We start from the raw sequence: 16,443 nt of genomic DNA on the forward strand, positions 1-16,443 counted from the left end.
CTACCTCTGCTGACTGCAAACTGCTTCTGGCACTGTGAATGAATAAATACATTGAGAAAAGCCTGAAAACGCATGTTTTTTTTTTGTTGTTGTTTATTTCCTAAAAAAGGTATTTTTTTCCCCCATTGTGCCACTCCTTCCAAAGCATTCTCCCAATTCACTGAACTGATATGAACACAGTTACAGATGGTGGTTTATTTTTTTATAAGAAACTCGTTTTGGTTTAACGCTTGCTCCTGCATCACTGATAATAACACCGAATATACACTCAGTGGCCACTTTATTAGGTACAGCTATCTAGCACCGAGTAGATGGGTGTACCCCAGAACAGTGAGAAATATTCATCATGGCATGGATTCAACAAGGTGCTGGAAACATTCTTACGGGATTCTGTTCCATGTGCTCTCAATGGCAACTCGTAGTTCCTGCTCATTTTTGGTCACACATTCCTGCTGCAAACCTCCCATTCCACCTCATCCCAAAGATGACCTGGGGACTGTGCAGACCATTGGCGCAAACTGAAGTCACTGTCATGTTAATTTCATGTAATGTCATGTTCACGTTAATTTCAAACCCTATCCTAAATTCTGCATGTTGCAGCACAAATTGAGATTCATCAGACCAGGCAATGTTTCTTCAATCTTCAATCATCCAGTTTTGGTAATCACGTGCCCATTGTAGCCTCATTTTCTTGTTCTTAGATGATAAGAGTGAACCTGGCTTGGTCTACAGCTACTGAAAGCCATTGGATTCAAGGTTTGACACACTGTTCATTCAGAGATGCCCTTCTGCACACCACTCTTCTAAAAAAGCTGTTATTTGAGAATTTGCGGTCTTTCGGTCAAATTGAATGTTTCTGCCCATTCTCCTCAGATCACTCTCATAAACAAGGATGTTTTAAACAAGGACTGCCACTCAGTGGATGTTTTCTGTTTATCGCACCATTCTCTGTAAACTCTAGAGAAAGCCGTGCATGAAAATCCCAAGAGGGCAGCCGTTTCAGAGATGCTGGAACCACCACGTCAGGCATCAACAATCACACCATGGTCAAAATCGCTTAGGTATCCTCCCCATTTTTATTTTGGCTTGAACAAAAATTAAACCTCTTCATCATGTCTGCATGCTCAAAATATTGAGTTGGATCCACATGACTCTCTGTTTGGAGTAGCAGGCTATTTGTTTGAATGAGCAGGTGTACCTAATAATGTGGCCACTGAGTGCATGTACGGTGTATTAAGGAGGCTCAACGACCAGAACTGCTTACGCTACTTCTGGATTCATGTCCTGCTCAGTCAACCAGTCAGTCTGTAGCTCTAAGATTCCTATCGCTGAAATTCCACAGCATATAAAAACGTGAAAGGTTTTCATTGACACTGACTGTTGTAATGTGCGGTGTGACCTTGGGCTGCGTATCATATACCTCTCAAGTGAACCACGACCCTTTCCTCTCATTGTAAACTGAAGCATCTCCTGCACCTGAAAGAATAACACTAAGAAGGCGGCAAGTGGATAACACCAATAACACCAATTACGCGTCGTAAGGCAAGTGTAGGATGAGCCTGCTACAGTAGACCAGACGGTGGGCTCTGAAGCCTGCCTTGTCTGCCGTTTCAGATGGTCCAATCACGCGGTCTGAAGCCTTCTCCCCACATTCCATGTGGAATCTAGGCCAGCGACCGTCTCAACTACTGAGGAATGGAAGCAGGACGGCTTCAGCTGCAAAAGGAAGTTCCTCCGACAAGAAAAGTGAGGGCCAGGACTTACAGCACCCCCTCCTCTAAAACGAACAGATGTGCAACCAAACGTTCTTAAAAAGGGGGGGGGGGGTGATTCCCCTCTTATTCTCCACCACTTTTTTGGATGTGTGCATCGCATGCATTGAGACTACCATGAATCACTCTAAAAAATCATCGGAAGGGAACACGAATTTGGCTTGCACGCGGACCTGCAAACGCGAACACATGGACGGCCTCCCGCTTTAATTTACGCGGTTAAAGGGACTTCCGTTTGACATACATTCTGAGTGATCCCTGCCGCCGCCGCCGCCGCCGCCGCCTTCCCTCCGCCGGCTTGCGCCGCTGCATCTGTTCCGCGGAGGAATTCCGACCCAAACCTGTTTATTTACCCTGGGCTGCGAAGGCGAGCGGAGAAAGCTGCTTCTCCGCCTTCCAGGGTGTTTTGTTTCTCTGCTCTCCCCCGCGCGGAGGCTCGCCGGCGGAGCCGGTAGCGGACGCGACGGTCCTGCTGCCGCGGGCGGCCCGGACTCGGCTGGGCTGGCGACGCGCGTGCGGTTTTTAGTCACGGTCGCATATGCCGTGCTTTACGCCGGCCCACATTTCACTGCGCCTCAACCTGTCTGTTGTTTCTCCTCCCCCCCCCCCCTCATCCATCCTTGATATCACATTCCAGAATTAGCTCTTCCTGGACCGGGAATGGTCTCGAGGCCACTCCTTTCCTGACTGAAAACTCAAACTGGCCAAAGCAGGCCAATCGGAATTACACTGTAAAAAAAAAAAAAAAAAAAGTTCGGAATACTCTATATTTCAAGGCAACTTGCTTCACTAAAACTTCTTCGTTTTCAGATTAATTTAGATTTTTAAATTTTGAGTTCAAATTATGCAAACTAACATTCATTAGTTCAGAAAGCTTACTTTTCATTGTTAGAAAAACTTAAAACTGACAGTGATTTTCAGAACAAAACTAATGAATTTTAGTTGGAACAACGACTTAAAAATATAGCCTAAATTACGCTCAAAACTAAAAAAAAATTGTGATGAAAGTTGTCTTGAAATATTGAGTATTCTGGACTTATTTACTAATTTATTTATTTTTACAGTGAAGACGTGTTCATTTTGATATGGCGGAACGACAGATAGGGACGTTTTGGAATGCTATGCCTTCCTGGAGCTAGGGAACCATCATGCGGTTGTGCTGAAGCTAAATGTGCTCTCGTGTTTTTGTGGAAAACTCATTCATTAAATCACAGACCCAGCTAAATGACAACGGTGTTACTGGCACTCTATAATCCATTCCTGGTAATATGCAATCTCATTGCTGTGAACTTCTGCAGAATCAACAGTGTTATAGTTATATCAATATTAACCCATACTAAATTGAGATGAATTCATATTATATGAACATGGCCTGCGATCATTAGTAATTAGGAGAGGCACGTTTTTTCTTCTTCTTCGGTCAACTCGATCTTTACCCAAAATAAAGCCACTGATTGGCAGAGGCCAAGAGTCAAACATTCAAACTGAGTGCCAGTGAGCAGCGTGTTGAGAGCCATCTCTGAAACGGGCAGTGCCGCGGACTCCCGGGACCAGGGGCGACCGCCGCGGATGAGGTCGGGTGGTACCCAGCGGGTTTCCCTCCTTACCTTGAGCAGCGCCAGTGAAGAGATGTACACTTGCTCGGCTGTATCCACAGCTGGGGCGTCTGTGGGGGGACCCTGGGAAAAGACACACAGGTGCACCTTTTAAATCCCCATTCATTTCGCAGGCTGACACGAGGCTCCACTTCATTATTCCCCCCGCAAAGAGCAGGGGGTAAGAAGCCTTTCGCTAGAACACATCAGTGAGCAATCAGCGAGAGAAGTTCTAACAGAGTTCAAAATTAAATTCACGTTGATTAATCGTACGACGTGAACGCTACGCTAATAACATACATTATTCTGGTGGAGGCACTTGATGCTAGACGCTGAATAAATTGCCAGTTGTATTCCTGTTACATGGCAGTGCTTCATAATTAAAATGTGAATAATTACTTGGTTCAAATACCTCCAGATGTGGCGTGCAAGCGAACAACTGCAACATATATTGCCCAGCAGCAAATGAGGGAAAAAAAAAAAACTGGGTGAGTTTTAAGTAACCAGGATTATTGCTTATTAGGCCAAACCTTCTATATCACCATTATACGGCGTTCGCACTAACTCAGACACACAAATGTCGGTGTAAAACGCGACTTCCCGTTTTCCCACTCAACGCGGCGAGCAAACTTCGGTAGTGCGGCTTTCCTCAAACATTCAGCGCCGCCTTCCTCCCCGCATCGAAGCTGCGACTCGAGTGCAAATGATTAAATAATGGCTCTGAGAACTCGGCGCAGAGACCCGCCGCCCGGTCTTCCCCTCTCCCGGCGGCGGAGGCATCGCTGAGAAGCGCACGGAGCGAGGAGCTCCGGAGGCTGCGGGGTGCGCTTCCAGACGTTCCCCGCGAGCTTCCCGCCCGCGGCGGCGGCGGCGGAAACGGCGCAAAAAAAAAAAAATTAATAAATAAAATAAAATAAATAAACAACGCCCGCCGTCTCCCCGCGTCCGTCTTAGAGGAGGGCTCGGCTAACAAGCCGGCGAGGGGCTAACCGGTGACGCAACCGGCCGCCGTTCTCCCTCCCGTTCCCCAATTACCCGCGCCGTTCTAATGATGGTGTGAAAGAGACGCTCCGGAGGGATGACGAGCGAATCAACAAAGCAAACAACCTCTCTGACAATGGCAGCGCCGCGTCTAAAGATAACTCGCCGCGCGCGAGGGCGCGGGGAGCGCTTCGCAGGTAGCTGTCACAGGTATGGCAGGAGAGAATTGCACTCCGCGTCCCCAGGTGCACGAAGCTGTGAACAACATACTCCGGCTATTTGTCTTACACCAAATCAAAATCAAGCAAAATAAATTAACCGCTTTTTTTTTCTTCTTTCTTTTTTTTTTTTTTCCCCGTGTCCAGATATTCCGCGCCGCGGTCGCGCGCCGCTAAATGTTTTAGCACGTTTTTCCAGTTGCGCATTTTTACGTCTCTCTCTCCCTTATTGCGGCTGTATGTATGCGCTTACACGTTTGAGAAAAGTGCTAAAATAATTGTTTTGTATCCTAGTGGGTCTGATCACCTACTACGAGGTGCCATGCTGCCTTTGATGTCTTCACACACAGACATTGTTTGGAGATTAAATCCCATTGCCACTCGACAGATATGTTCACTCATAATGCATGTACACACACACACACACACACACACACATATGTTGTTAAATGTAATGTGGTACTCATTAAGAACAAGAGTAACAGTTCCCTTAGAGAACTGAGGAACAGAACACAAATGTAAGTTTCATGGTGAGTGCTGGCCACTCTCACATGCAGTCCTCCATTTCTTATGTCAGTAAGAGAATAGAGGCATTTACTGAGAACCAACATAATTACATTCTGCCACAAATAGGAATTAAAGGTAATTCAGCTATGTTAAGAGATTTACAATATATATACAATTTCATCTCCTGAATCCAGGGCTTTTCAGTAAGAAAATATTGGGTGGGCCCAGCTAATTAAATGACACCCATACAAGAAACAACATTACAACTAATGTTACAAACAATGGAGGCTCAAGTGCGTCCTAGAACAGAATCAGTATTCTGTACAGCCAACATAGGAGTTACAGCAGAGTATGTGATTTCTAGATCTGTTGGGTGAACTGGTGATCACACAACTGCGAGGCATGACGTTACTCCAGTTGACATTTTCAAAAGAAGAGGATGGGCCTGTGTCATTACCTGAGCTATTAAAACATTCAATAGAGTCTGGAATGGCTAACCGGCTACAGAAAAATTCTCTCACAGCACAATACACTTACCGCGTTAGCTGCATTCCTTAAAAATCACTGAACTGTGCATTATCATCGATCATAGCTACTAGCCAGTGATAAAAAAAAAATCAGGTTCAGAGCAGAGGGTTCCAAAAGAAGCTCTTTTAGCCAGCCAAACGATGAACTGTATATTTAAAACCAGTATAATACTAGGCCATTTCTAGTAACATTTATTCGCAAAAGTAAAGAGCCTGGAGCAAGCAGTAGGTCAGATAATGTTGGTTAGTAAGTGTCAGGCAGTAAAATATTGGCCTAGTTTAGCGACAATGCCACCAGAATGCACACATCAGTTATTGTTGTAAATCATTTGTTTGTTTCAACTTTAAACGTTACTTTGGGATACTGAAGCGAGTCAAACATTCCTGCAATGTTAAGTCAATGAAGACGTTTAAAAATCATATTTAAAAAGTAAGAAAATCACGTTTAAAAAGTACAAATCCTATAGTTCAGAAAACAGCCAACAAGCAAATGGGTTCAAGTTTATCTATCTTAAAAACTGCAGGAGAAGATATGTCTGCAGGTAATGAAATTAAGAATTACAATAAGCAGTATAAGTAGAATGTTTGACTGCTGATGGCAAGAACCAAAAAGTGACTCTCTGATGTAAAAAAATAAAAACAAAAATAACAATTTCACAATTAAAGGAAGCTATAAACTAATCTGGTGGGCTCTGGAAATATTCAAGAGTGCCAAAAGAATGGTATGCAGTGACCAAAACACATGTAATGTAAAAGGGAGCAGCGGGGTTGTATATTCATGTCTTGAACTCGTAAACAGCATAGTATGTAGGCTATTTAATAGAACTGTTGTATTAACATTTGCAAGCAGTTTGGCATGTATCGGTCTGCACTTATAACCGAGACTAACTATTTTCCTGTGACCTAAACTAACCATTCTAACTGAACTGCCATTTAGGTCGAACATCCCGGATTCCAGTTTATTTTGATTCCGGTGTAGGCCTACTAATTAAATACTTTTTAAAAAACTAATGGTGGAGAACGGTACACTTCCAGACAAATACAAAGCTCTCCTGCAGCTTGGAGCAGAGAGCCGACGCGCTAATGAAGCTTTATCCACCCACTAAAGCGAGGAGGCATCAGTCGGGGGAAAAAAAAAAAAAGGTCCACTAGAATAGCTTTCAACTTTGCCTGAGCCAGATGGTTTCTTAGCACTGAATAAATAGCTGGACTGGTTAGCGGACCCTGGTAACAGGGTTCATGCACAGGACATGTCTGCAGCACAAGTGTACAGCCGCCATAAAGGGACAACAACAAAAAAAAAAAGCTTAGCTTTGATAAACTATGAAGAAAATAAAACAAACGCAATGGAGGGAGAGAAAAAAAATTAAGTGGTTTCCAGAGATTATAGGAACCCCAAACAACATTTCAGAGCACTTGAGAGTGTTGTGTTGACAAAGTGTTAAGACAAGGCATTTGCCATCGTAACTGTACACTGCTAACAGCTCAACGTGTTACCCTCTCAGTCCTTCTTGGCAAATTTGTTAACACAATTAGATAGATTACCTCACCTGTCCCGTGGTGTGAACTGGTATCAATTATTTAGCCATCCTTTGATTATTATATTTTATTAAAATACCTGCTAATGAATTGTGAACCTGAGAGTTAGTGTGTGTGAGCATGGATCCGTCCCCACTATTTGTTTTACCGTGCGTTTGCATGGGCGTGCAAGGGTCCGCTTTAATTGTAACCCTTTGGTTTTTTTTTTTCAGCGTTTGAAACAGTGGTGTAGGTGTGCCCCTGTCACGCGGAAACCAAAGACGTTTTTGATTTCGCAGCGTTTCCAAATCATTAAGGACCGAGAGCAAAGTGACTTCTACCTGTAAAAGGGACTCCAAGGGAAAAAAACCCCAGAGCGCTTTTCACCAGGTGTTGGAAAATTCACACCCTTCTGAGGTGTTGTTTAGTAGTCTGATAAACATGAGCCGAAAAGTGTGCGAGTGAAGAGAGACTATTGTGCCATCCACCACGACAAACGCTAATGTTAAGATCTGGTGTCCACGGAACACCGGCGCGGCGCAAGCGTTCGGTGGGGCCGCAACCTGATTTAATCAAAAGAGAGAGCATGAACCGCCTTCGATTCACGCCGTCGACCGTGAAACAAAAGACTGAGAGCGTATTATTGAGGAGTGTTTCTTGGAAACCAGTCTCAGTTCTAATTGTAACTACACAAGGCCATATGGACATGTGTGAAAATAGAACACCCAAGAAGTACACAAAGCTCCATGGAAGGAAATTAAGAGAAAAAAAAGAAGGAAAAAAAAAAAGAAAAGAAAAAAAAGAACAGGACTAATGTATCCTTAATTTTTAAAAAAAACTTTGCCTCTCGGGAACCAGGACTCTAATCGGCGAGGAAAATAACAATGGAAGATTGGTAAACAAAGGCTCGGTATCTTCTGCAGCCTCGCTGAGTTAGTGGCCCCGGCTGCGAGCGGACGAGGACAGCGCGCCCTCGTTCAATTTCCATTTGAATGCAGAATGTGAAGTTTTGAATGGTAAGGGAAGAGGAGACTGAAAAACAAAGTGCATGGGAGGTGCTCCTCTGCGCTGCCGCTGTGGTGTGCAGAGGCAGTCTGTTATCGGAGGTGTTAATTGGCAAATTCAGTACAAGTCAGGAGCATGTTCCCCGCCGTCCGTACCCAGCAAGGCGAGGTCATTAAACTGGGAATGAATTCTTTCATGCGGCCTTAACCCTTGCTAGACAAGCTACGTTTTTTTTTTCTTCCCCCCCCCCCCCCGTCCCCCCTTTCCTCAGCGACACTGTCCCTCCCCCACGAGCTTCTTTTTCCAGATGCTGTAATGAAAAATCTACTAGAGTCCACTGAACGTAGAGCTTTGGCGAAAAAACAACGGTGCCACTAATTAACATTTCACATCTCCTTAGCTATGAGAATGAAAACCAAATGTTTGCAAGGTACTTAAGGCTTCTGACATTCGCTTTAGTTTGGGTTCGTAGCGAGGATGGTCAATCGTTAAAGCATTGATTAAAAGAGCCAGCTCTTTAAAAATAAATCAATGTTTGTTCAGACGAGGCTGACGTTCCTTAACGTCTTTTTTAATTTTCCCACATGTTCTGTAATGACACACAGAACAAAACACTCATAGTTCTGTCTCCAGTTCCCCTCCTTTAACCCTCACAACACCCCATCCTCCCATCAGCCCAGAAAAAATAAATAAAAATAATAAATATAAAATAATAATAATAGTGATATACAAACACACATATACACAATATATAAGTTCTTGAACTCACATTTTTTTTCCTGTATTATTGGAAATAATTATTAATTAATTATTAATGGTCTCATCTCACCTGCTACTTTGCTTGGTAAGGCAATTAATTACAAGCGATCACACTGAATTGCACAATGGAAGAGAACAATTAAAATTCACTGCTTTTTATTGGGATTTATAAGTAAGCGCAGTCCTGAATGTATTTATGCAGCAGCGGTGTTATATAAATTACGCGGTTCAATTCGGGCAAATGTTTACATGCCATCCAGCTTCCCGCTCCCCAGAACTAGGGAGTCTCCTCTGGGATTGTGAGCGCTCTCTCACCACTGCCTCTGTCACCACTAGCTATGACTGCCAAGTACTCCCTCCAAAAAAATAAATAAATAAATAAAATAAAATAAATAAATTAGGCCTTTCAAGTCACCACAGAAACTAATGCACTTCTGAGGGGGCAGGTCTAAGTCTCGCCAAAGGCAGTGATGACTCCGACACACTTCACGAGATAATTAGGCTATTGCCTACGTTACGTTGAAGCAGAGAGGTATCGGTCCAGCTACGCAATTTTGGACCAGAGTCCAAAGGCTGGCAAGCTAGAGGTACAACCTGACTGATATGTCGGACGTCCGATAAATCGGATCAATATTTGCATTTTCGGACCATATATATCTTGGTAATCAAGGACGATGTGTGGTCAATATATAGCACCAATTTATTTACTTATTTCTTAAACACTGACATAGGACTCCATCAAGCACTTCTCACTGCCCACAACATCACGTGACCTGGAATCTTCACTAACGATAACTGGAAGGAGGAACACTGTCAAGACTAATTTATACTTTGTTGCACAACATTTTCAAAAAGTGAAACTCCTCAAAAATGAAGGTGTCGCACAACGTTTGGCATTTACACTTCGGCAAAGGCCTGCGAGGAGGGTTCTGTCTCTATGGGAATGAGATTCCGAACTCCTGACCACTTGTTCATATTTGTGAAAAACATGGCAGTGCCCAATGAAATTACTGAGATTACAGAGGAAGAAGAAATATGAAATCTGCTTTAGTTAATGAACAACGTGGAAAGAACGTGGTCTGCCTGTCCCATAAACCAAATGAGCGAAAACCTGGAAGAATATGTCCTAGTTAAGCAGATGCGTGAAATGCTGGATGAAGAAATGCATTTCAAATATTTTGGGATGTGGTTAAGTCATTGAACTGGCCAACCAGTGTTATCGATAACTGTATCTGTTATCATGGGTAGAGGGCCAAAGAAACTCATTGGTCCCAAAGCCTTTTTCCATTTGGATGTGCATTCCATGGGCACATTTAGTTTCGACAATCTCTTGCCTCAAGTCAAAAAACGTCACTGACAACGAATTTCGGTGTACCCCCTGGCTGTATTCCTACCGACAAAGCGACACTGGTGAACAACACTGAGAAAAAAATATTAAGCGACATTTTTTCTCCTGAAAAGACTTAATTTTTGTCAACCAATACTTGCCAAAAGCCTCGGCAAAGAAGTACATATCAGGCGTTAAGCTAGTCAGAAGGGGTCAGAGGTGGTCCACTGGAGGAAAAGTTAGCAGACCAGTGGCAGAGACAGCCAGTGGTTCACTGGCATTGTTGCTGATCGGCTGCTCATCCGCCCGCTGGCTCACTCAGAGCGTTTTCAGACACATGCCCGCTGATTTGCTGCTTGTTTACCACAGATTATAGTCGGCAGGCTACTGTTGGACCTCTGCTCATTTTCTCTTATTTATAGCCGACTGTAAATATATTTCTAAACATAGAAACAGACACAAATTGTTACTTTTGTGAAAAGAATTTTCATGTCCCCAGAGAGTGTTTTTGGCACAATACTGAACATCCTTGAGGACAAGAGGAGCTCCCTGGTGCAAATGCAGAAAACTTATGCTTCTTGTTTTATAATGCGTCACTAATTGACTGGCAGCATTGATGGTCAATGTTCATTGCAAAATTGGTTATTATAATGTTATTAACAAAATATTCTTTAACAAAAGTTATTTGTGCAACAAAACAACCCGAGTACCTTTGCATAGCCATATCGGTGCAAACCACTACACAGTCCACACAGAAAAAGATCTATTTTCATTCCAGGTCAGAAATTCACTGAAGCTGCATCTCATACAAGTTTGGATTTTGTGTCAAAAGATGGAAAACGTTCAGGCACAGGAAGATAAAGACAGACATTAAGGAAAGCAGTGAGCGAACCCACCATTGCTAATGAAATTCACTGACAGTGCATGTGCTCTCAAAAATTAGACTTTCAACAGGACTTCCTGACCACTTTAGTAGCAATTTGAGGGATGTTCTATGTTTCTCCAATCTGCTTCTCAAGGTCTACCAGTAAAATGCATAATCTTACAGGAAGCTTTTTGGAGACATGCTATATGGTTATGGTACGAGTGTCCCTTAAAATGTGTACAGCAAGCCTTCACTTCTGGTCACTTCGCAATCCGCCAGCTGAACAGTGCAGTTACTGAACCAGGGGACTGTAAGAAGCAGGTGTCGGTAGATTGTAGGTGCTCATTTGACCAGAGGGGTCGCTATTGAGTGAAGAGACAGACGACAACCTTCCCTCTTGGGCTAAATTATGAGAAATTAGGTGTCACCTCAAGGGACTCCAATGTTAGTGGCAGGGCAAAGATTTTGACAGGAACACAAGATTCATCACTGCACTAAAAATAAGTGACTCAGTTGGAAACAGCCCTGAACTGTGTGCCCTGAGCCTGTATACAAAAAGAAATCTAATACTGGTGCATCCATGTCTGATGACAGTACAGTTTCTGTCTTACTACATTTACCTACAGACTCTGCCGTTCCATTACATTTGGCTGCTTAAGTCTTTGGTTTGAACTAGATTAATGAATGGAAATAGACAATAAAAAGGAGAGAATACCTGCCCAAGTCCTGGCATTCCACTTCCAAGCCTCAGCAGCCTGTCCATGGTTCTGTGGAACACACGCACAGTTATCACACTCAAAACTTTCCACACAACTATGCATGCAATTCACCTCCAGTCTTTAAACGTCAAAAATATTGGTGGTAATTACAAGACGGCATCAGACTTCCTGTTAATTAACACCACATGCTAATTCAAGATTCTGTCTTCCTTTTCTAATTAACAAACATTTTTTCTTTGTGTGTGCATGTTTTTTTCTAGGCTGCCCTAGTTTGCAGTAGGGTGATATTTCTGTATCATTCTTCACTGAATCAGCTGTCATGAACCAGCTCGTCAAGACTACATATCCCAACAAGATGGGACATATTCACATTTGTATTCTTGACTGAAACAGACTGTACAAAGTCAAGTGGCGAAGCATCAAAAGAATAGTTATTAATAGTTATTAGTTATCTCGGTTATTAATAAGTGTAATCTGAACAGCATTAGTGCTAATGGAAACAAACAGTCTGGTCAGGTGAGATTTGTACATTCTTCATGGGTAAATGCTTCCATTTCATGAAAAATACCACGAACATCAACAGCACAAGAATAGAATAATATTAATGCTGAATTTAATGAGCATTGAACATTGATTTTGGTAAAATCACAGGCTGATCAACATGACCCCCCCCCCCCCAAATGAAAACATCTTATGGCAGATAATAAAAAAAGAGTAAGGGTATGTTTTCATTAACAAAGACAAGATGTAGCTATTCTTTGTTCATCAAAGCAAGCCAATACTATTTTGTTGATGAATCCAGATAACAAATGGCAGATAACAAAAAAAGAGTAAGGGTATGTTTTCATTAACAAAGACAAGATGTAGCTATTCTTTGTTCATCAAAGCAAGCCAATACTATTTTGTTGATGAACCCAGCTAAAGGCTAAAAAAAAAAATTAAAAAAAAACATGTGTAGCTCAACAGCTTAAAACAAATGATAAAAAAAAAAAAACTTCTGGCTTATTGAAGGGTACACCAATGACCTTTCAGAAAATAAATTTCATGTTCAATGTAAAGCTCAAAAAGCAAAATGCTGGGTTTGAGGCATAATAACACTTATTTAAGTTATTATTTATGCATGGATTGTTAAAAGCAATACGTGTAACTTAAAGGAATCGTGCGCACTCACAAGAATGGAGGCCTTTATTGGGACAATGGAATCGATTACAAACCTTAAAAAACACTACATATGGCCTTCAATCCTATTTTGGAAATAAATCACACCTATGCTCTCGTGCGGATTGCCACTGGCCCACTATTGGAAATGCCGGAGGACAACTCAGCATTTTCTGTTATGTTTATGGATCAGATAATCTTGCCATTTGTTCCTAGACGCATTTAAATTAGTCTAGGTGATATAAAATGAACTATATTTAAGATTGCTCGTTAACCTTGAATCTATAAATGTAATCCCAACGTGCTTTTTCTAAAAAGGCGAACAAATTCATTTGGATTCAGTATCAAGACTAATTCTGGTAAAGTAAAATAAAAGCACGGAGCGGAGAAATGGCATGAACAAATAACGTTATTCACAAGACTATACACGTCGTTTTACTTCAACTGTCAGCGTGAAGTTAAAACAATATTTATGCGCTGTCCAGTTAATTAAGTCGTAGCGGAGAATAGGACAAACAACTAAGTAGCTTGTGCTAACGGACTGGCTAGTTGCAAACTTAGCTGTAATTTGTTCGTTGGAGTGCCTGTCACCCATTTTCTTATTCAAAAGCTAGCTATGATGACATAAAATCGAACTTGAAATATCAGATTTAGGCTCAAAGCAGCCCATGCGACACATTCACATGTTGACCAGTGGATGATGTTTCAAATGTGAGCGAGCCAACAACCTAGCTAGCTAGCCAGGCATTAGCTAGGTAGCAAGCAATCTAGCGCGAACATTAGCTATATCTCGGTGACAAAATAAGTTACCTCTTCTGCTTTAGCAGCTAGCATACCGGCAGTTTGACAACGTAGCTATTTAGGCAATACTTTCTGCCCCAGATAATGTTAGCCATGTCTGCTGAATCAGTCAACATTCTCAGGTCGCACGAACCAATCTTACGTTTTATTTCTTATTAAACCTGAAATATTAATTGAAAAGACTAACAGCAAAACTTCTTTGGTACTCAATTAGCCAATAGCTTACCAAGCACTTCATAGCCTCTGACTAAGCTAACCGGTTGACTACATGCGGCTAACTATAAAGATATAACATGCAGGTTGTCCTAGCCATATCACACAAATAAGCAAGCTAGCTATTTTCCAACTATCTACCAAACAAACCTAACATGTAAAAACCTTGTTCTGTAACGTCAGTTATGTTAGCTAGGCCATGTTGTAGATATCTGAGCTAATGTTAGCTGGCTAACAATGTTACACCTTGCCAGCAAGCTACGTTTGCTCATCAACAGTTTCAGCTGGGACCGATATTTAACCACTCCGAAGAAATACGCCATTGTATAAAATTATGGCTGCTTTCATTACCTGGTATATAACGTTAGTGTAACTCCGAAAACTTGTAAGAAGAAAAGGTAATGTCCCGTGTAAAGCGTTTCAGCATCAGCAATGAATCAGCCCGTTTGCAATCAAAACGACAAGCTTGCCCTACTACTTCCGGGGCACTGCTGAGAGGTTCACTTGCATTATTATTGTAAGGATTAAATAATATGATAATGTATAGGCCTAAATGTTATACATGAGCAATTTAAATCGTATTGTTGAAAGCTATGCTCTGAAAACAGTATTTAATTTAAAAAAATTGAAAACGAAAATATGTTTGAATTGAACCACACCTTGTTGCACAGTGGATGGTTTTGGACGTCTAATGATTAATTTGATATTTATACTGGATTATATGAAATATATAAGTCGACCGAAATATGTCGTTTCATCTTGAAAAATCATTAAAGTGTTAAAATTTTATGTGTATGCAAGTATTGATGCGTAGGCTATGGATAATTCAGTGGTACGCTGGTGTGGTACTTTGTGAATGTAGGTGATGGATTAATTATTATAGACCTACGGGTTAGGTACATATTAAGCAGTTTTGTTAAAATTGTTTACTGTATATTTACTTTACAGTATTTGCACCCAAAACATAGTCTCATTATATATATATATATATATATATATATATATATTATATATATATATAATGGGTTTGTGTAAATCCCACATTAATGTAGAAAACTTTCAGGTACTCTACTCTAGTCTGAATGAATGTCTTTTGTTTTTTTCCTTGTAATTGCCAATTTGCATGTATAGGCAGATGCTGTCTTGGCTCTCATCTCTCCTAGAAACCTTGCTGGAGATGCCACACTTGGCATTTTTCCCAAAGCCAATTTCGCTCAACTTCACAAGGCCTGATAGGCCCTTCATGGCAAATTAAAGTTGTACTTTTCATACAGCTTCCACAGTGATGATGATTCAATGGTTTTTACAGACGTGTTGACACTTAGGAGGAAATGCAATTACGTTGAAACTGTCCCGGTACTAAAGGGTATTTGGACTGAGTGAAACAATAGAACATGCTTGGAAACATGAGAATGGAAACCTTTCATTGAGCTCATTGCTGTGTTTTGTGTACAATATACACATGCATCATGTATTTGTTCCTGTCTTCCTGAAAGCACCATCTATTTAGTATGTATACAGTAATGAACGAACCTTAATATTAATGCAGTCAGTATCACAATTAAAACAAGTTCATCCTTTAGCCACAGTATATTTTTTCCAGATTTATTAAATTAAAGAAGTTGAGTCCCCTGGAATCACATGCCAAAAATAGAAAACTTACTGCTATTATACTGAGTGAATTTAGAGTTATCTGTTCATTATACATTACATGAAAGTCACTTGCCAGACACTCTTACTCTTCAGTCTGTGCTGAATTTTTCATAATGGTGTAGTTGTGTAAAGATAGCTTATCTGTTGAACCTTCTTTAGTTACAATTATTTAGTTACACTTATTGATTATAAATGGGCCTCTATGACCACCAAGAAGTCCCAGAGGCCCATTTATAATCAATAATTGTAATATTAACCAAACAAAAAAACAATTTGTATCGTAACTAAAGAAGGTACAACAGATAAGCTATCTTTACATAACAATAACATTATGACAATGGAAACTCAGATAAAGAAAGAGAAATAGAAAGCTTATCTAAAAGGGTCAGAAGAGCTGTGGTGAAGAGGTAAGTCTTCAGTCTGTGCTGAAAGAAGGGCAGGGTTTCTGCTGTTCTGACTGCAGTGGGAAGATTATTCTACCACCCGAGGGCTGTAACAGACAAGAGACCTGACCCGTTCAAGTATGCCGTCGAAAATTTCATTGAAGGTGACCCATATTCGATGCTGGGATTAACGAGCATTCTGAACTGCAAACAGTTCTTTGCTGAAATCTCAGTATGGGAAAAAGTATGATCTTATTTCTGGCATGTTTCCTTTAATTACTAGCTTGGATTACGTTCCACTGAGATGCATGTTATAGCCTCTGAGCAATGACATCATTGTGTGTGCATTGCATTTCTGTACATCTGTACCATCTACTTGTCAGGTGTTACAAGGGTATTTGCCAACCAAAATAGGAAATGTACACCTTGCTGTACAAATATT

At 41.3% G+C, this 16,443-nt stretch overlaps 1 protein-coding gene across 1 annotated transcript in view; it reads right to left on the reverse strand.

Moving 5' to 3' along the window:
* The window catches only part of psmd14 (proteasome 26S subunit, non-ATPase 14), a 30,998-nt gene extending 16,524 nt beyond the window's left edge, over nucleotides 1–14,474 (reverse strand). The window contains exons 1-3 of the mRNA XM_064327391.1: nucleotides 14,317–14,474; nucleotides 11,790–11,841; nucleotides 3,380–3,451 (exon numbers count right to left, since the gene is read on the reverse strand). Of these exons, the coding sequence (XP_064183461.1) occupies nucleotides 3,380–3,451; nucleotides 11,790–11,837 (120 nt within the window). The 5' untranslated portion in view covers nucleotides 11,838–11,841; nucleotides 14,317–14,474. The remainder of the gene's footprint in view (nucleotides 1–3,379; nucleotides 3,452–11,789; nucleotides 11,842–14,316) is intronic.
* Between the last annotated feature and the right edge of the window lie 1,969 nt (nucleotides 14,475–16,443).

The sequence above is a fragment of the Anguilla rostrata genome, chromosome 3, assembly GCF_018555375.3.
Source record: "Anguilla rostrata isolate EN2019 chromosome 3, ASM1855537v3, whole genome shotgun sequence".
Classification (NCBI taxonomy): Eukaryota; Metazoa; Chordata; class Actinopteri; order Anguilliformes; family Anguillidae; genus Anguilla; species Anguilla rostrata.